The sequence below is a fragment of the Nomascus leucogenys genome, chromosome 22a (genome assembly GCF_006542625.1).
Source record: "Nomascus leucogenys isolate Asia chromosome 22a, Asia_NLE_v1, whole genome shotgun sequence".
NCBI lineage: Eukaryota > Metazoa > Chordata > Mammalia > Primates > Hylobatidae > Nomascus > Nomascus leucogenys.
Genome location: NC_044402.1, coordinates 105,643,775 through 105,665,791, shown reverse-complemented (window position 1 = coordinate 105,665,791; position 22,017 = coordinate 105,643,775). Strand labels below are relative to the sequence as shown.

At 37.9% G+C, this 22,017-nt stretch overlaps 1 protein-coding gene across 1 annotated transcript in view; it reads right to left on the bottom strand.

The window, feature by feature from the left end:
- Nucleotides 1-22,017, bottom strand: part of PARD3B (par-3 family cell polarity regulator beta) — a 1,081,037-nt gene that overhangs the window by 449,241 nt on the left and 609,779 nt on the right. Inside the window, exons 11-13 of the mRNA XM_030803127.1 lie at nt 19,545-19,730; nt 6,034-6,204; nt 1,822-1,954 (exon numbers count right to left, since the gene is read on the bottom strand). Of these exons, the coding sequence (XP_030658987.1) occupies nt 1,822-1,954; nt 6,034-6,204; nt 19,545-19,730 (490 nt within the window). The remainder of the gene's footprint in view (nt 1-1,821; nt 1,955-6,033; nt 6,205-19,544; nt 19,731-22,017) is intronic.

Sequence of the window (22,017 nt, the reverse complement as noted above, 5' to 3'; positions counted from 1 at the left end):
GCACGATCTTGGCTCACTGCAAGCTCTGCCTCCTGGGTTCACACCATTCTCCTGCTCAGCCTCTCGAGTAGCTGGGACTACAGGTGCCTGCCACCATAATTTCTTTAAGGTGAGAAAAGACATACTGAGTATTTTTTTTATCTGTATACTAAGTAAAGTCAGCTTCTTCTTCCCCCGCCTCCGCCGATAGTAGCTGGGATTACAGGCATGTGCCATCACATCAGGCTAATTTTTTTTTTTTTTTTTTTTTTTTTTTTTAAGTAGAGATGGGATTTTTGCCATGTTGGCCTGGCTCGTCTCGAACTCCCGACCTTAAGTGATCTGCCTGCCTCAGCCTCCCAAAGTGCTGGGATTACAAGTGTGAGCCACTGTGCCTGGTCTAAAGTCAGTTTCTAATGGGCATTCTCAGTAGGTGAAAGGACTCCAATAGTTTCAAGAGACCAATATAAGTCAGACCCATGCTGTGGTTTGGAAGACAAACTGAAGACAGGGAGACAGGAATTGAATCCAGACTCTGCATGTATCAAATATGCATTCGTGAGTAAATTATTTACTTTCTCTGACTTTCTAGATCTTCATTTGTAAAACGAAGATAATATCCACTTTGAGTCTGCATGCAAATTACTCAACACAGTATCTAACAGACAGTAAACACTTAATAAATGATTGCAGCTGTTGCTACTACTCTTGCTAAAATGGAGGAATTCCATGGAAAAAACAACATCCCATTCTAATGAGACAATTTAATTCTAGAGCCACCTCAGATTTACAAGTATGTTATGATGGAGTAATTTCACAGCTTGGAACTTCTTTCCACATAGTTAAATTATGATAACATCTTAAGTGTTCAAAATATAGGGACTGATTACATAATATATGGTACTTACCTTCAAAAGACACTATGCAAATACTGAACGTGATATTGTAGAAGAATATTCAATGACTAAGAGGCATATAATGTGCTATTAATTTTAAAAAGCAATTTCCTAAACATTACATACATTTCATTATTTCACTTTATGTATAAAATATTTTCATTAAAACGTCCTGAAAGATATACATGTTACTGATTAGGATCTTTGATAGAAGTATAAGTAAAATTAAATTTTCTTTTTATTTCTTTTCTCTAAATTTTCTGCAATGAATATGTATTGCTTTTGTAATAAAAAATTCAAGTTATTAAAGAAAAGAGATACAGGGAGATAAAACAATTTTCTTGGTGACTTGAAGTATATTTTTTAAGAGACAAAGAGGAAAACCCGGATTTTTTTACATCTGGAGTCGGCTAGAAATGGGATCCACGTCAGATAATAAGGCAAGACAGTGTAGCAAGACAATAACAAGAACATGCCAAACATCACGAGATGGTTTCAGGTTAGGATATTCACCCATTCATCATACTCATATTATAATCGAGGATCATCTGTGAATCACGCTATGACCATTTTATGGATTATAAATCCATACAGTTTAAAATTTTGGTAGTTATTTATTTATACTTGGTAACTTCCAATATTAGAAGAGTTTAAAAAATAACAGTTTGCCATCTTTGATTCTCCAGTGATCGTTTGTTTTATATATAACCCTCCATGTTTGGGGCAGCAAGCACAGAAAGTGTCACTTAAACTAGAGACATTGCCAGGAATCTGATTCACAAGTTCTGAGTCAGCTCTCCCCCCAGTCTCTCAGTGTTTGTGACTGAGTAACAAAGTCTGCACTTAGTCTAATTAACTCCCCTTGACTATTTTTTTTTTTAAGATAAAAAGACACTTTTGTGTCTTCTCACTCCATTTGCAGTGGATAAAATGAATAAACTCTTACCTTTCTGTTTGTCTTGTGGACTGTAAGTGCCAAGTGGATGCAGGGTACTATTATCATTTCGCCTAGAGGTGGTTACAGCATTTTGACAGTTCTCAAAGCATGGCCTGGAAAATGCCCCACACTCTGCAGGATCCTAAGAGATAAAAGTAAAAATTACATTTGCATTTTTAATATGTTCCAACTTGGTCAGTTGAAGCAAAGTGAAAGAATGATCGCTGTATGAATAGTCTTTCAAGAGTCTATTACACTTAAGTCCTCAACTGTGGAAACTCAAAATGGCCCTATCAGTGAAAACATCTTTGAGTATAAAATAAAAAGTACTGACAATGTGGTGCTAAGGATTAGGAGTGCTGATAGCCAACACAAAAGAGGATTAACTTTATTATTCTCTTTTCCCACTTACAACTGGCTTCTTTCAAATTTTCTTCCATCTGGGAATACAGCTTGTGGCAGTGTCAACACAGGAATACAGTTCATGCCAAGGGTGTTTCTCTGCCAACCAGCTGGTTCCTCTCTCTCTCTGCGCCTAAGTGCATATGCTCTAGGACAAGTCAGAACTCAAGCAGGTTCGCCTCTGAAATGCCACCAGTGTGTCTCTGCAGATTCTAGGTCTTTGGCCAGGAGCTAAATCAAACCGCTGTGACAACGCCAGACAGCAGTTCTCCTGAGGGTTCCCCCCTATATTTCCCCTTCCTATTTTGATTTTTACAGTCTGTAATCACATTCACAGTTTTCTGAAAACTGCTGTATCCAGAATAACACCCCTATGATCCAACTTCCACAGGTGCTGAAGAGGGAATTATTGGAGGAGGCTGATTATAGAGAACTCTGAACTATTTTTTTTTTTCAAAAAGGTTGGAGCAAAGAGAATCGGGGTTTGCTCTTGTTCGTATTATTTGTCTCCATAACAGATTTTAAGGAGGTAAATGATTTGGAAGCCATCTCATGGCTGTTCCCTTGACCATTTGTGAGAAGAATGTACCACAAACAGCAGCACCCATCTGATTCCCAGAGCTCTTCTGAGAATAGCATTTGGCTAAAACAATGCATTGGATTTATATTTTCCTCTTTGGTTATAAAAATTCAGTGTCGAGCTAGTCACACAAAATATCTAAAACATTCCATTTTTGCATTCTTAATAATTAAAATGTTTTCAGCTGCTGAAGGTCCTTTAGCTTTTTGTCAAGGCTTGTAACACTTTTCCCACACCCAGTGTATTTACCCTTTCTTCTGAACTGCTAGTCAAACTGAGCCTGGTATAGGAGGCAAGCTAGTCCTAAATTAAAGCTGGAGCTGCAGCAAGAGAGAGAGCTAGGGCTTGCTTTGTACAGCCTTGTGCTTTGATTTAACAATAACAACAAGAACAAAAATTTTTTTTCTGCTTCCCCAGCTCTTTGATAAATGACACAATCGATATCCCAACAACTGATCAGTAACCAGCCTAATTAAAGTATTCAGCCTGTAAAATAGAGCCGTCGCAGAGCCCTCCATTAGTGTCCCAGCCAATAAAAAATATAATGGATTTTTAAACATATTCTGCTTTTGCCACGATGAGCTGGCAGCGGGGAGGGAAATGTTTTGGGGAAAGGAAAAACAAAATCAGGTCATAACCCATTTTTTCATACCAAGTCTCTAGGCTCAAATAGAATTACAATTGAACCTCAAGCTCATCCTTTGAAAAATATGTTTCTGTTTAAAATGATTTTGATTCAATCAAGGGCTCATTATGTATTCTTCACAAGGTCCTCATCAAAACTGTTTACATATCTTGTACATCTGGGTAATGCGGGAAAAATCCCAACAACTATATATTTTGACTTCTCTTAAGTAGCTTCTTCAATTTTTGAGATATCAATATAATGTTCAAGCAACCATTTTGGTATTCCTGGCAAATCTAACTAATTGATTTGCCTGAATGTATCAACAGTGCTGAGACCTTTTTCTAGGTTATGGATGCTTTTTATTGTACCAGAGGGCAAGTGCTGTTCCACCAGAGAATACAGCAAAAACATGAGCACACAAAATATGCTCTGACACAGTGAAACACAGATTTGAAGATCAAACAGTTGCAATTTTTTTTTCGATTTAATAAAGATAAACTGTACATTAGTCTTCTGTCTTTATAAGAATTAATGCCCTTTAATCTTCATGGGTACCGCAGAGATGCTCAGTAGCCGAGAGTCAAGTGCCTGCTCATTCCCTATGGAAAGCATGTAAATATTAGCGAAACTAAAAATGGATCTTGTTTAAATGTCCTCATAGAAATTGCTTTTTGACCCAGTTCTTATTCTTGATCAATTCCCTGGTGATCTATATTAACATGGCACTTCTGATGGCGGGCAACAAATGAGAGTTTCATACTTTCTTCTGATGGAATAATGTCAATCTATCCCAGAGTGTGAGAATTAAAATGAACATACCTGCAGTAAAGGGGAATGCAAATAGTAAAGTGTGCCAACGAGATGAGCCAAAATATATAACGCCTATCTGCTGTCATCTACTAACTCTTTTAGAACCATAGTCATTTCTTTTTTAACTTTTGCTATCTGCACAGGTATGTTATGTTACAGCAGTTTCTTCCAGACTCTTCTATTAGTTGAGGTATCTTTGTTGAAAAAGTCTTAAGGGAGATCTGATATGCAGATGCACAGAAGGGATGACTGAGGCGTTCGCAGTCCGTCCTTTCAACTCTCTCCAACAAACGGGTTCCATGGAGTCCTAGGGCTCTGGAGTAAGAACTATCCTAAACCAGATGGGGCCAATTCTCTCAGGGCAGGAAGTGGCAGATAAGGGTGTTATAACTAGGTACATAAGTAAAGCCCATTAAATATTTATGGAACACTGTCACTTAAGCAGACACAAATGTTGAAAATAAGTTCATTATATTTAGTCTCCAGTAATTGGACAATTTAAATTTATTTAACATCTACAAGCTTATATAAAGGAGAGTATAAAAGGTATAGTTACTCCTTGCCAGTGGCTGATAATAGAACGAAGTAAGATAGAGCATATAACTTTACTACTCAAGTTTACTCTCTGAGATGAAGTAAGTCTCAGATGTGACATTTTCATTCACTCAATATTTATCAAGCATCTACTACATGTGGGAACCAAGGACACATTAAGGGATAAAACAGACAACAATATCTGCCATCTATGAATACTGAGCACTCAATTATGTATGTACTTACATAGCCTGGAAATGGCAAATCTAGGATTGAAACCCAAACAATTCGAAACTCCAGAGCTGAAGCTTTTAACTACAATGAGCCCCACTACCATTAACTCTTGATTAACTTGATAAAGCTTTCATTTTTCAATTTTTAAGCTGAACTCTTTATTAAAACTAGTATTTTATATTAGCTTTTTTAATAGTTTCTTAAATTTTGTATATTATCTTATTACACAAACACAATTTGGCCTTAGAGAATATCCTGATATGACAAAATGTGTGATTTGCTGATGTTTTTCTTAACTTTCAGTACTACTAACTTCTTCTTCTTACCTTTTTCTAAAATTATTTTATGAGCATTTAATAATTATTCTTCATATAAGAGAAAATAATGTTTTAGGTATTTTTATGTTTAGGTATTTTTATGTTTAGGAATATTATTATTAAAGCTATCATACACTTAGACTCCATGTGTAAGTGAAACTATTCTTGATATTTTTAAAAACTTATAAAAAATAATAAAAGATTTCAAAAAACAAGACTCCCATTTATTTAATAACACGAGCAAGCAGATTGTTTAATAAATCAAATGTTAAATTAGTTAAGTCTCAGGTCTGTATTCTTTATATGCAGATTATGGAAGAGAATACAGAGAGCTGACTGCATTATAATGATCTCCACATTAAACATTGTACACATGTGATTAGACACTTTCTAAGGTATGGACACTGCTAGCCTATCAAACAAAAAAGTATATAAAGATGTTTATGAACAAGTTCAGAGCTCTTGGAATTTCTGGGGGAAAAAACTAGAAATTATAGACCTGTTACATCTGATAAATGACTTACTTTATATGCACATTTTTACATCTTTCTATTATACCTAAGATATACAACCACCTGTTCCCCACGTAAATCCATCAAAGCCCTTCTGGGGCATATTTTCTCAATATGAGTCTGGCTGCCATACTAGGAATGGAAGTCTGCACATTCTGGTGGCAATTTGGGCAACTTGCTGAGGAGAATCAAGATTTGCATCACCTCCATTGGTCTCTCTGGCCTCCTCAGAATCACCAACTGGATCATCCCTCGGATGTTTCCCTCCATGGACATGGACCGCCTAAGTGTTTCCATAGCTTCGTGGTTGGACTTTCCCAAAAGAGATTCCCCATTAACTGCAATCAGCTGGTCATTCATTCGCAGACGACCATCCTAAGGCAGAAGAAAGAAAAACAGTATTCAACAGAGAAAAGTATGCTGATGACATGTGGCGTTTTGGGGAAAAGTTCAAGTTTAAAAATGAAAAAAAGAAAAAAAAAAACAACCTAGCTGTTAGAAGTGATTTATTTTCCATGGCAGAAAAAGGCTCTGGAGCTTATCAAATAGTCACAAATACCAGTGATAATGAATTGTGTGAAAGTATTTTTTAGAAATCTTAGAGTCCTGAGCTGCAATAATTTAGACATTTGTATAATGCCTCTTACCTAAATCTTTGGCAAGCATGCTAATCTGACCTGATTCTGCCATTTGCTGTGGCAGAGACCATGTTGTTGACTCAAGGGAAGGGGGTTTGGAAACCAAAGGAGGTAGTCACAACTCTTGAAAGGAGAATTTGCCTTTTCAGGCACAGAGAGGAATCATGCAAAAATGCTGTGTGCTTGACAGTAGTAATGTATCTCCTGATATCATTGTTAGCTCTATTGAACAGTACTAAAAAAAAAAAAACACATAATTTTATCTAACACAACCACAAAGTTGATCGTCTGCCAAAGAACACAGAGGTGTGTAGAAAAGGGCCAATTTGCCCTGATATCTTCTGGTGGAAAAGCTTGACAAAAAGAATTGTCAAGGTTTTTTCAAAGAGGCTCTGATGAATGAGTACTTTCAACCAGCATCTTCAGGAAGAAATACCACTTACTACAAAGCACAAAGAACCTCGGCACGAGAATAGGCAGCCCAGACTGTGGTCTCATTCACTTCTGAGTGAATGAGGCACTGACCATCTCCAGCCAGAAGTCCCTATAAGCAGAGGCCTAGATCAGTGGCTGACACACTGGGATGCCTGCTCTGCCTAGAAAAGAACTGGAAGGGACCACAGTGCATTTCCCTAAAGGCAGCCCAGGAGCAAAGACGCTTGAAATGTTGACAGTCAGACTCGGGGGACATGCTCTCTACCTATTCTACACTCAGGTAGAAAGTGCCTGCTATGAGGCACAGCTGTGATTACGAATGTTATCATGCTGTTGCTGCTGCTGCTAATAAAATCAACAGAATTAACAGCAGGCGTATAACAGTTTACCCTTACAGAGAATTCTTCCATAAATTACCTCTAGTGATTCTCACAGAACCTAAGAATTTAAGATTTATATTTTCAGAAACATTTTACAGAAAAGGAAACTGAGGCACCAAATGTAACTTGTTCCAGGCCACGAAAGCGAGTCAAAGGTTTCCATGAATCTTGACTCTTTACTTCTTCCACGACAATTCCTTTTGTTTCTTGTCTCTAGACTACAACTGTGCAACACGAAAATACGGAAAGGAAAATATTAAAGAGTTCTTGTGGTGAGAAGTATCTGGGATTTGTGGTCAAATTAACAGAATAAAATGTAAAAGAAAAAAAAAAGAAATAAGATAGCCAGACACACACAATGAACAATAGAAACCAACCAGACAGTTTTGGGAGGGAAACTGTGCAGACAGGTCGTTAAACCTGGACTAATGCAGTAGCAGATGGCCCGAGGAAGTCCCTCTGCTGATAGTGGAGAAAAGGGAGGGTGTGGTGAGAGCTGCTGCTCCCCAGGGCCAATGCCCTGGTGAAGACACACTGCCCACGCCGCCTGCTGGAGAGGGTGTTAACCACATGGGATTGCAGGGGCCGCCCATACAAGGACACACCCACTCAGGGAAGAAATGGAGATGGCAGGGTAATGGGATCAATAGACAAAGGCGTCAAGTCAGAGATGTAAACTGTTTAAGTGGACCGCCTCCTCAGAGCTTCATGTCCCCTGCCTTCCTCTTGTTTTCCCATTTCACTTAACCTTTACCCTAATTTGAAGCAAGTCTGGAAATGAGATTTACAGGAAAGACCAAACAAGAAAGAAATCTCTTCATTTCTGTTATCCAATTTTGAGTGAGGCACAAAAAAGCATGAGGCTACATGAAATGGGATATGACAGGCCGGGCACGGTGGCTCACACCTGTAACCCCAGCACTCTGGGAGGCCGAGGTGGGTGGATCCCCTGAGGTTGGGAGTTTGAGACCAGTCTGACCAACATGGAGAAACCCTGTCTCTACTTAAAATACAAAATTAGCCAGGCACGGTGGTGCATGCCTGTAATCCCAGCTACTTGGGAGGCTGAGGCAGGAGAATCACTTGAACTGGGGAGGCGGAGGTTGTGGTGAGCCAAGATTGCGCCACTGCACTCCAATCTGGGCAATAATAGTGAAACTTCGTCTCCAAAAAAAAAAAAAAAAAAAAAAAGAAAAGAAAAGAAAAAAGGGGGAAATGACAAAAACACCCTGAATGGTTTCGTTATGTGATGTGAGATACAACTGGAGAAATATTTCTGCTCTATTGTCATATAAGAAAGGAGAACTATTGGGCTGAATCTTGTTACTAAAAATCATTTTAGGATGACTGGAGACTGATGTGTGGTTTTTAAAGAGGAGGAGGAAGCAGAAGAGTTGAATCCAGTTCCTGGTCCTAGTCCTGTTAACAGGAAATGAGGTTAACAGGAAATGTCCAGATTTTGCAGTGCTTTGTCTTGGCAGGACACCTCATCTGCTACGACAGGAAGAAACAAGATAAAGATGGAAGCTTCATGGGAACCTCTAGAGATGGAGGGAAGGAAATATGAGTGAGATCCCACCTGGTAATCTCTTGTGAACCTTTTCTGTGAAGTATGACACAAGGTCAGAGTGAAGAGGTAGACAACAGACAAGAAGATAGGAGAACATTTTTATTTGGTAAAATCTATCAACAGTTATTAAGTACAAACTTTTTATTTTTTATTTTTTTATTTTCAGTTACATTCTAAATCTCAAGCATGCAGAATGACACTGAAGTAGGGCATGTTTCCTGTAACCAAGTCCCAAACAAAAAGACAGTTCAGGTCACCTCAGGGCAGCTGAAATTTTTTTTCAAAGACATTCACATTCATCACAAGCATCACCAGAGAGTTGTGGGTGCAATAAAAATCCACACACTCTCACTGTCAGGCTTGGCTGCTCTGTTGTTATTGGTGTGTGCTTTTTCTTTATGAGATAAATGATGTGTAATTTCATTAATGGTGATGCCGGTAAGCACCATGTTGTCCCAACATTTAGAATATAATCACAGAATTTAGAGCTGGAAGGGTCCTTAGAGGTCATCTCGTCCAACCTCTTCCATTTACAGATGAATAATGTGATGCCCAGAGAGGACGAGAAACCATTTATCGAACACCTATTAGGAAAAGGCACTTCCACAGATATTAGACTTGTTCAGCTAGTTAAGGTCAGAATTGGAACAGAATAGCCCAAGTTCTGAATTCCACAGCGTCCCTATTCACCAAACCATTCTATATTCTACATAGATCACAATGACTAGTCCCTAAAGGGGTAATGCTTCAAGAAAAAAAAAAGACTTTCGGAACCAGAGAGGACAATATGCTACCAGATATCTCCTGGAAGGGAAGACAATATAAAATCAAGACACATAACAGAAGACATGGAGACAGGAAACTGTGCAGGGGCATGGCAGAGCAACCCACAGGACGAAAAAAAAAAAAAAAAACGCTGTCTACCTATTTAGTTAGACATCCATACACGCACGTCTATGTCCAGTCTTGACCTAAAATGAAGTTGATTCAATGAGGAGCTCATTATTCAAAAACTCATCAAATCTCTCTCAAAATTGTGTATGTACCATTTGCTTTGGAATAATTTGAACAAATAAAATTAGCTTTTTACGGTTTTTAAAATTAATATTATATTCTAGTAAATATTTAGGCATGAGAATATTAACTTTCAATTGACTTTACATAAATGAATTCAAATATTCAAGGATGTTACTTGGTAATGCTAGGATATTTATTTCATCTGGGTTATGCTTGCAATATTCTCTATCTCACACACACACACACACACACACACACACACACACACACTCACTCTCTCTCTCTCTCTCACCCCTTTTTCTTCCTATATTACTCCCATCAGACTCCTAAGCAAAAGTACTTCAATTATGTTCCCCACTTCTGGCATCCCCCCATAACCAACTCCATCCTCAAGCTAGAAAGGAGTAAAGGAAATTCCCAAAGGGAAGGAAAACATATTAAAAAGAATCAGGAGGACAGAGTGAAGACAAAATCTAACTTCTTCAGTGCACTTTAGAACAAAAAAACCTGGTATGAGGTTAGGTCTTCTCCATGCCCTGGCATAGTTTCAATCTCATCAGCTTTAGCTGGTCCTATCACAGTAGGTTGCACAGAGGACCAGGAGACAAGACCTTTGAGTATGACACCTCCCTTTTACTGAACACCTAATGTAGGCTAGTCCTCGAGCATGTCTTTTGCATATATTTGCCCATTCATTTCTTACAGCAACCCTGTGATATAAATGCTACTCTCTGCTATTTAGGAGATATAAAGATGAAGGCTCAGAGAAATTAAGTGACTTGTCAAAGGGTATGGTCATAGCCAGGTCTCCTCATCTCTAAGGTTAATGACATGAATCTTTTATGCTACGTTGCTTCTAAATTCAGACTTCTAGAGATTATTAAAGGCACTATATTAATGACAAAGAGTTTCTACTCTGTGCATCATGCTAAACGCTTTACATGTAGCAGACAATTTACTCCTTACAGAAACCCTGTATATTTGAGATTGCTGCCCCCATTTTATAAAAGAAGAAATTGTAGTCAGAGAGGTTAAATGAATTGTTACAAGTCATGTTTCTAAAAGCAGATGTGAACTAGGTCTGGGTCACTCTGCAGCCCATGTTTTCAAACAATCTGCTAGTGATTCTTAGCCTTTATGGGCTCTTAGACTCCTTTGAGAATCTAATAAAAGCTACAGATACTCATTTTAAAAAAACAAATATTTACATCAGGGTCTTTCCACAATTGCACATTTGGGCCAGATAATTCTTTGGGGTGAGGGGTCATTATGTATGCTGTAGGCTACTCCATGTGTCCTCTAAAGGATATTTATGATTGCTGGGGGGTCCAACGACCTTGTAGTTCATCCCCTGTGGTATATTCACTGGTGCCTGGGTACTTCCTCTGCCATGATTACTGGCAATGACGTGTGGCTTAATCCACCTGGCTTGGGAATTTTTTTGTTAAACCCTCCCCCCAACTGCCCTGTTACCTCTAAAATTCTAATGAATACAGAGGAAAAGTAAGAAAGCCAAGGCAAAGAACTGAACTAGCCACTGAAGAATATGAGAGAAGCATGAGAAAGTGGGCTGGCTTTCCCAGGGGTAGCTGGCTGTGGCCCAAGGCCAGTCCACATTAGTCCAGGGTGTTGAGAGGATTAATCATGACCAGACGTTGGCCTCTGCCTCTGCGTGCTTCTAACGGGGCCCTTGGTACGGCCTCCTGGGATATTATCAACACCCGGGTCCCAAACCCCAAAGCTTGACTTCAGGTTGCAGAGCAGATGTTCCCTGGAATAGGGTTGGGCCCCAGGCAAGATGGCACCTTACTGAGGGAGAGAATTATCCTCAATGAATCCTTCTCAGGGCCCTACAATCACTCTGTGACAACATCTGTCTACTGCATTTTTTGAAAAAACAAATCAAACCCCCCAAAAAACCCAAAACCCTAAACTAAGAAAAGAACCTTGTATTCCAGATTGAAATCATTTACCTTCATTTAAAAACAATTGTAATGGAAGGGCAAGAATGAATCAAGATTTTTAAAGTACAGTTGTAAAAACAAAAAAGTTAGTACATGTTTCACATCATTTCAGCTTATGTGAAGAAGTCCATTCTTCCCAAATAAGACCTCTATTTTCCAAGCACAACAGACTGTATTCTGGTGTACATACCTTGGTGACTGCCCATATTCTTTCCTCTGCCCAAAATGCCCTTTGCATTCCTGCTCACCTCTTCAAAGTCTACTTACCCCTCACCTCAAGCAAGCCTCAGCAATTGCCTTCCTTTCATAGTTTTCTCCCCAGGCAGAATTAAATGCTCCATCATCTCAACACCCACGATACTTCTCACATTTGCCTATCATAGCTCTTATCATATTAGTGTTGTTTATATATTTAATGTACTGTGTTACTACCTTCCTAGATTATAGAATGGGTAATTTTAAGTATGCTGTGTCTAGTCCACTATATACTGTTGCCTAACTCATCTAAATGTTCAAGAAGTGCTTGCTAAATCAGTCAGATGTTTTGGTCCTGGTGTTAAGTTTCATCTACAAATTGTAACTATGAGAGACTCACGAACCTAAGCTGTCTTGAATATGCCAGGGTATATTCAGAGAACCTTCAGAATTCTAAAAAAAAAAAAAGCTTGATTACTTTCTGTATACTGGCCCTATCTCTACTTGTTCAGATATTGTAAAATTTAAATTTATGTAATTCAGTTATTGTCTTAAGAACCTCACTCCATTTCTATGTAACAAACCAATGAAGTCCCAGCAGCAAATCACCTGTGGGCATACGAAGCTTTTATTTATTTATTATTATTATTTTTTGAGACAGAGTCTCTCGCTCTTGTCGCTCAGGCTAGAGTGCAGTGGTGTGATCTCGGCTCATTGCAACCTCCGCCTCCCTGGTTCAAGCAATTCTCCTGCCTCAGCCTCCCAAGTAGCTGGGATTACAAGTGCGTACCATCATGCCCAGCTAGTTTTTCTATTTTTAGTAGAGACGGAGTTTCACCATGTTGGTCAGGCTTATTGTAATAAGCCTGACTATAGGAATTAACACATGCATAAACCATTCTGAAATAATGCTTTCAAAATGTATTATAAATCTTTTCATTTTAAAATCATTCTGGAAAAATATGGGGCATAAACAGATATACTGCAATTTATGGCCTTTACTACGGCCACATTGAATCTTATAATTTCTTCTGCAAGAAAGTTTGAGAAGTATTGACTTCAAACCATCAGAAATATTCTCTGGTGTACTATATAGTAATAACATTCTGTGCTTGTTTTATACTTTTTTCTTTCCTGTCATTCCAGTTTCTTCTCCATCCTTTCCTATTTTCTGTCTGATTTTCTGCTGGTAATTTACTTTGGCCTAGAAAACCAGATTAAAAAGAGGCTTGTTAAAGCATATATGTTATATATGAATTAAGAATAATTTGCATGAATGCCTAACCAGGTTAGAATTTTGGAAGCCATTTCAACATACTTATCTTATTGATTTACGTCTTGGTGGTGGTTTTTATGCACTTGCACTTGTTAGTATTATATTGAGATTGCTTAAAACCAATCACTATAAAAATGGGTACAAACCAGAACGCTAGAGCAAAAATGTGTGTATATGTATGCAGAGTTCATACTGTGGTCAGAGTTTTATTTGAGCATTCTGGTTTGTGTCCATTTTTCTAGTAACTGGTCTTACGTGTGTGTGTGTGTGTGTGTGTGTGTGTGTGTGTGTGTGTGTGTGTGTGTATACATATATATGGCCTATAGGTACCCATAATGAAGATGAATATAGCTTTTCAGGAGAAAGTTACTATTTTCAGAGCCAAAGCATCATTAGCGTGCTATAGCAACTTTTGTAGATTATAATTTCCTTTTTCATTGGGAATATCAACTCTTAAATTTTTTTCAAGCCCATTGAGACAATCACGGAGCCCAAAGTACACATCAAAATGTTGTAGCATTCCAAAATTTCATTCAGTACAGTGTACATGTAAATTTATTTCCTGTTTGCATTTCCTTTCATGAAATAAAAATGCAAAAGTGATAAAGATCAGCAATAAAAAACAATGATAGATGCTGGAATTATGGGATATTTTTAAAAAAGAGATGGGGTCTCACTGTGTTGCCCAGGCTAGAGCACAGTGACTATTCACAGGCACGATTATACTGCACTACAGTCTGGAACTCCTGAGCTCAAGTGATCCTCCTGCTTAGGTGAAAATACAGGTGCCCATTACTGTGCCAGCTACTTTGAGATTTTAAAAGTAATGTTATATTTCATTTTAATAAAGTAGTTACTACTGTAGAAAATTCATAAATAAGCCTGACTGTATGAATTAACATATGCTAACATTTTCAGATTTTTTTAAAACAGAAAATTAGCTAAAATGTATTTTTCCTATGTTTAAATTAATAACTTCCTTTTTTAAGGTCAAATTTTTATTGGGTATATAGTGATTATGAATTTATGTATATTTCCAGGCAAAGTTCCTGCTTTTAAAGTCCTTAAAATGTATCACATCTTTGTGGTTAGAAATAAAATGTTAGTGTTTGGCTTCTTACATTTGAGGATTTTCGATAGCACTTTGACATACTCACATTATCTGGTCCTTATGCCAGAGGTAAAAGCTTAGAAGTCACTGACTACCAGTAAGGATCCTCAAGGTTCTCCCACCAGTAGAAAACATTATAAATTTTAAGAAAAATGGCCAGTTGAAGAAATCATTTAACATTAGTTTTCCTTAAAAAGCTTTCCCTTTTATCTTCCTTTGAATTCATTAATTATAGATCTATCACATGATTTATAGATACTGGCAGAGATGGGGGTGGAAATTAGTCATGCTGGGAGCTCCTACTGGAGTTAAGTAGTTTGGATGCTGTTAAATGTCCCACATGACAATGAGACATGGAGATTCAGGATCAAGCGCCATGTTTCTGGATATTCTAGAGCTGTGCATTTTCTCTCCAAAAATTTAGAGTTTAGTCATTTAAAAATAACATGATTGCTTATATTAGTCCAAATTCTTTCTTTTGCCCATTACTAAACAGTGCAGATTATGAAATCCTGTATCTTTCAGAAGGAGAATCCCAAATTTCCTAAGCACACAGGAATCAAATTACTTCAATTATGTCTATTTCATATTCTGAGTGCATACATTTACAATTAGCCATGTCAGGCATTTTTCTTTCACTTAATTTCATCATCATCCAGAGCATTTATTAAGCACAAACCTGGCTAATTAATTTTCTAGAGAATAACTGATAGTCTTAAATGTATTCTCTCTATTTAGCAGCCCCTAAACAATCTATCTGATATATGACATTTTTCCTTTAGCAAAAATTCCTTTAAATTTGAATTTTTTACCTTATTATTTCAAAGTTTCAACAGGAGACATACCACTCATAAAGTCAGCATAGTGAAGTCAAAAACACCATTCAGAACTGGTACAACAGACTTCATGGGACTTTTATTCTCACCACAGTGTGTTATTACAATATCTCACCTAACTTTAAAAAGAACACTATTCTAGTCATGTATACATTTTTAAAGTAATTCTTTAGGGTAGCAAAACAAGCAACTTAAGGAAGTATCATCAATAGATGTAAAAATTTTTACTAAAAATTTTCAGTTAATATGGTACATGAAAAGCAAAGCAAAGAAAAACCACTGATCTCAAAATGAATTTAAAATGTTTAGCGAATGAACATAAAAATATCTAACATCTTCAGACTGATCATTGAGACTTTATTTGTGCTTTCCTGCATAAAATAAAAAGCAAATTTTGATGTGGATTTAGGGAAATTTTGATGTGGATTTAGGGAAATTTTGATGTGGATTTAGGGAGAGGTATTTTTTCTAACTGCAACGAAGATGATACTTCTTTTTACTTAACAGCAACAGCACTACCACATTCACTTTAAATTCCAACCACAAAAGCAAAATGTTAGAAAATCATTCTCATGGAAGTCATAACTTCATTCTGCTCATAATTCTTTCAGAAGCAGTTGACATATATGCTTGTATTTAGTATATTTTAGTTATAGAAGCAATTACACTGTATGTCAGGGGCAAACGCCCAGGAAGAAAGACAGAAACTAAATGAAACCACAAACATGTAATGCATGCTAGTGCTTAGGCACATTGGCATCAATACTCTAAGAAGCAACATTTTGCTGTTATGGTCAATGGTCACATAGCACTAAGAGGCATAGCTACAAGTTGTGCTTCAGAGGGGCCTATGAAGAGCTCCGTATGACAAATCAGCCTGTAATCAAAAGTGGTGCAGCCTGACGCATGCACAGAAGAGTTTCTGGGCTTTATTTCTTAATGTACAGACTTGAAGTTAAATATCAAGTTGAGATTAAGCATTTGGATAATTCTGAGCAGAGTAGAATTATTGTTCTCTTGGTTTTTAGAATGAGTCAGGGACTCAATTCCAAGAGGGCGTCCTAGAGTAGCTGGCTGCTCTTGTTTCCAAATAGAGATTTACATCCTCTATCAGAAATAATTCAAACAAGAGATGACATGACAGAAAGCAGTAGAATGAGAGTTAAGGAAAGGAAAACAAAACAAAACAAAATAAAGCAATCCCCTCAATTAGAGTCAAGTTATTCAGGGGTTTTACGTCTGGCAAGAAGTAATCTATCTTTGTTTATACCAACGGAAGCCCCCAGGAGAATCCAGCACACAGAATGCACAGGAAGAATTTGGTCATACCTTTCAAAGTAGTTTGGTTTTCAAAAAATCCACCTTCCCTAAAGGGAAAAACACCTTGAGAACTAATTAGTGGTATGAAGGGCCAGGAGAAAAAGATTGTGCTCTGGTTGAAAGACTATTTCGTTGATTCCGGGTAAAAAGCTAGGGCCAAATGCTGAGACAAAGATGTTCCCAGTGCTTATCTCTCCTCTGCCCCAGGGACACTGTAGTCTGTTAAATTTGTATCCTCTCAACAGGGACAGGAACAAAGTCTCAAAACAATTTTCCTAAGACAGAATCCTGAATCATAGAATGGGTGGCAATTTTCTGAGGAGTAACAGTGGATTACTGGAACAACAGTAGGAGAATGGAAAAATACATTTTTTTTTCCTGGTTAATCAGATTTTTTGTGAACAAATCTCAGGCCTCTACCCTTTACACTGCAAAAGGCAAACAAGACAAATGGATACTAAACATTCACAAGAAGGCTAAGTTCATGATTGATGCCTCTTACTGTTTAAGATCAGCTATAAATATGCTGTCCAGTGGTTTTTAATGGTGTGATTGTCTGACTCAGCAGACCAGCGTCAGGAAAGAAATTTACATAAATGGAAAGTGAAATCTTTCTGCAAGAAACAGGACTGTTAGAAACTGCTTAGGTAAGGACATGCTCACTTACACAAACGTGGATATACATATTAAACCTGCTCGCCAATATCTGCTGGAGCTTAAGTTATTGCCCATAAAAAAGCTAAGATGTTTGCTTTTAATTTCCAAAAAGTCATCTCAGTTTCAATTTTACTCGGAATAAATTCTGCAAATAGAGCTGTCATTAGGAATAAGAAGAATAATTTCAAGATGACCAAGAACTCATCCTCAAACCTAGTACATATTTAGATGGCTTGGCTAAGGATGATAGCATCATACAAGACACCTCCAGGCAAACGGGCCCTCCTCTCTAGGAACATGAACGGATCATACGGAAGAACCTTCATTTCAGTGCAGCATAACACAGGCTCTGGAGTCAGACTGCCTAGATTCAAATCTTAAAGTAATTCCTGTCTATCTGACCACAGGAAAGGCACTAAAGGCTCTAATCTGTAATTTCCACTTTGATAAAATGGCCTGAAAATAATCCAATGTCAATGTGAATAAAGTTAGATAATCCATATAAAACACCTATCTTACTGTCCAGCATATACTAAGCGCAATAAATGTTCATTGCTATTGTTGTTGTTGCTATTACTACTATTTCTCTTTTGCTCCTGGTTATGTATTTCTGAGCCAGTTTTATAGAAGGAGTGATGGGACTCAATTCTTTACCCTTCTCTGTATCTACATCTTTGCCATAATTTCATCGTGGGTGGAGTATGTTTTCTACTGCTCCACCTTGGACTCAGCCATATGACTTGCTTTGACCAGTGGCCTATGTGTGGGGTGACAGTGTGCTAGTTTGGAGCCCGCGGATTCACCCACTGCCGCTGGCCCTCTGACAGCTCGAGGCACGAGAGGGACATGCCCCAGCTAGTCTGCTGATCCAAGGAGCAGCAGAAGGAAGTAGAGCACACTCAGATCTGCAGAGTTACAGTGGGATCAAGAGACACCAGCCTGAATGAGAATCCTACCCACACCCCAGCTCCCCTGCACAGAGCTATGAGAAAAATAAAGGCTTATTGACGTACATTACTGAAAAACTATGACTATTTATTATGTGACAAAAGCTAACTAAACCAAGAGTAAACTGAAGAGGTGTCTATCCAAAGTACATTTATTTCCCAGTGAAAAAGGCATTATCTCCACATCTAGTCTGAAACAAAAGTGGAAGGGTAAGTGTGAGAAGACAGTTGCTTCAACAAAGCCAGAATTCTAGGTGCAGGGGTGCTCTGTAGGGTGTAACGGGGCCTTCTTGGCTTTGCTGTGGGAAAGGACAGACATTATTCATATCAAAATTATTTTCAGATGGCTAACATTTAGCAGCAGCTGGTGACAGGCACTGTGCTAAGCACTTGACACATATTGTCTCTTTTAGTCTTAACAGCAGCATGAGGAACCAGGCACTGCTAATTTCACAAATGAGGAAACTGAGGCATGTCAAGGCTGAGCAGCTTACCTACATTCACAGGGAGAGAGGAGGTAAGGCAGAATTCAAACTCAAGAAGTCTCCTTGCACGGTATGAGATAATAATGAGGGTGGCAAGAGGTGCAAACGTGTATCCTTCCTCTATCATCACTTTACTGTTTTCATCACATTGTGTGATTGAATCCTAGGAGCCTATGAAGTAGGTATTATTTATTATCACCATTCTACCTGTGAGGAAATGGGAGACAGCTGGTCAAGACCCTTGCCTACATTTCCATACAGCTAGCAAGGACTCAGCTGGACTTGAACACCGGCCATCTAGCTAACCAGTACACTATGCTCACCTCAACGTGAAAGGACTGAAGCATGACCTTCCTTCTTTTTCTGGAAACCTATAAGCTTCTCTAAGTATTCGAAAGGAAATACGCATTCTGGGTACCATGGTTTTCTTCAAGTGTATAAAATGTGATAAATGGCCTTTAATTTATACTACAATCACTCTCAGGCTCCACTGAGCTTTCATTCTTGCAAGCACAACTGTCTTATTTGCTGCCTTTATGTTTACTTGTTTTTAGTTTTGTTTTTCTGATTGTGTACTTTTAGGCTCAACTCTGTCAGTTTACAAATTCAGAGGAATCCTAGTGCAGTAATAAAAAGTATGCAAAAAAGAATGTGAATCATGTTGGGTTTTTAGAGGTAACTCTAAGAAGTAAAAATAACCTGTTAAGGTACAAAAACAGCAGCCAATTATTCCCCAGATCTGTTCACACATATATTTTTTGTATCTGGCAGGAAAGCCTCAGTGGCCTCAAGTCTTCAGACACTTTCTCCATTCAGTCTGTAAGTACAACAGTCACATCTCCAAGTGCCTTCTCAAAGGATGTACAAATGTCATTCCTACCCACCTTAAAAGCAGCGCCTCCATGAATGATGGATTTGATAAAAATCCCCAAGTCTGTTCCAGTTTCTCTGGATTTGTTCCCTTTTAGGCTCACCCCGAGGCCAGCAGAACCTGAATCATTCAGGGGGATCTCAAAGGTGAGCTGCTCGCTTGTCTCCAGGGAGAGTGCACAGCAGTCAGGTTCTCCTTTCTGTTCGGGGAATACACATGAAAAGAGTGAAGAGAAGAAAGCAGATTAATATTTCACTCGCTCAGATGACCAGACACAGATGCAATCAGTAGGACAGGATGACTGGACCTCTAACAGCTGTAATCGGCTCCTTGCAGGCAGAGGCTGGGTTTCGCTCTCCACAAGGAGCCACAGTCACATCCATGGAGCAGGGGAAGAGGTTTCGGGGAATAATATTTGGTGATGGTCAATAGAGAAGATCATTTGGCAAGTCAGAGTGATGCAATCTGAAACACCTCGCAAGCCTTTGGAAATTTACCAAGATATTCTCCATAATAAAAAAGGCTGGACATTAGACTTAGGGTACCCTGAGTATCAGAAGAGATCTTAGAGATAATGGAGTCTTAACATCTTCGCTTTACAGATGAAGAAACAGAGCTTAGTGTGGAAACGTCTTAAAATTTCAGGAAAATATTTGTCATATATAATTTAAAACGTATCTTTTACTATGGAAACAACACTATTGGTAAAGTTTGTTAATAAGACACAGTAAAAATGAGATGTTATTTTAAAGTTAGAGAAAAATGATTTATAATGGATATCATCAAATGAAATTTCACTTTATCAAAACTCATGCTTTCAGCCTGCATCTTCGGGTAGTATAACTCACTGCCATTAAATTTTTAAACCTAAACAAAAATGATCATGCACAACAAATATTCATGTCATATTTGACAAATGACACCTAGCTGCAAGCATACTGGTCTCAAAAAACCCAGACTATGGTGGCAAAAGGCATATTTAGGGTTCAAGTCCCCAGGGAGAAGTATGTGGTTAATCATATTTGGTCCCCAGTGTTTTCAAATATACAGCAGTGGGAACAGACAAGTGCTGTCCACATGAGAATCTTTGTGGGTCTCCCTTCTGCATTCCTGTCAAGCTTGTAGAATTGTGAAACTGCCACAGTGTTCAACTGAAAAATCTCACAATGAGATACCCCTGGAAATGATCAACTCATTCTAGGTCGGTAGTTCCTTCCTCTCTATAATTATATCTAGAGACTCTCACCTTAAGGTCACATTGAAGGGACTCTTACGTAAAATTACATATTTAAAAAATTACTATGAATGTCTGAATGTCAGTCACATATAACTATAAAATCAGAAGTAGCAAAGAACCCATAATTAAAACAGGATTAAGAGGTCGGATCACAGCCAGATCCACTGACGTGGCATTTTCAACCCTTCCCCAAATAGATAAAATCCACATCTACCTTTTAAAGAAATAGTTCTTTCATTTAATTTTCTTATAAGTGAATTTGTCTGTGAAGATTTTGACAATATGGTGTTCAAAGAAATGAAACTTTATGGCTTAATAAATCTATTACAAGTTAGCTCTTTTAACTAACTCATTATATTATTACCTAAAAAACAAATCCCATTATTTGATTCAAACTAGCTGTCTATTTTTCCATTGGAATGACAGAGTTTAGTACTAAATGTAAACTATTAGCCTTCATCTGTCTTTCAAAATGCCCAATTTAGAATCCATAACATTTCACACCCATTTATGTTTCCAGGCCTCTCTGGGATTTGCTTAATTTCAATCTAATAAAGTTCCACTGAATTAAAGTGCAAATTAAAGAAAAACCACCCTACTGTAAGTTTGTGAACACCATTTCAAGAGAAAAACTAGAAAGGTTCTCTGGCTTTTGTCTATCAGAGACAAAGAGACAAGAACTAATTTTGCTTTAGTAATACCTTCAAATCACTTCATTTTACGATTAAATCATTCCTCTTTTGGCAATTATATTTAATTCTTAGTAAGACTGACAACCACTCTTTGCACTAACACCTATCATTTATTACTTAAGTGGTAGAAGCAAAATAGAAACCAGGTCGCATTATCGTTTTCTTTTGAAATTTTTTTTAAGTCTCTGACATCTGAGATTCAAAAATACAACAGAAACAATACACTAGAAGCTAACAATGATTGACTACTTCATTTCTGAGTACTTTACACATATTAATACACTTAGGCTTCACAGCAAACCTGTGAGGTTTGTTGTCATGTCTATTTCACAGATGAGGAAACTGAGGTGCACAGCAAATAAACGCCATGCTTACAGTCCAGAAGACTTCGAATGTGGAAGCTTTGTGGGGCTCAAGCACAGTGTGGTTCCTGTGTCAGACTCTTTTTTTTTTTAAATCTTTTCCTCTAGTGAATACTTCTGAGTGATCTGCTACATTTTCATGTTTGACATTATTCAATATCCATTTTCAACAAAAGTATACAATTTTAAGGTGAC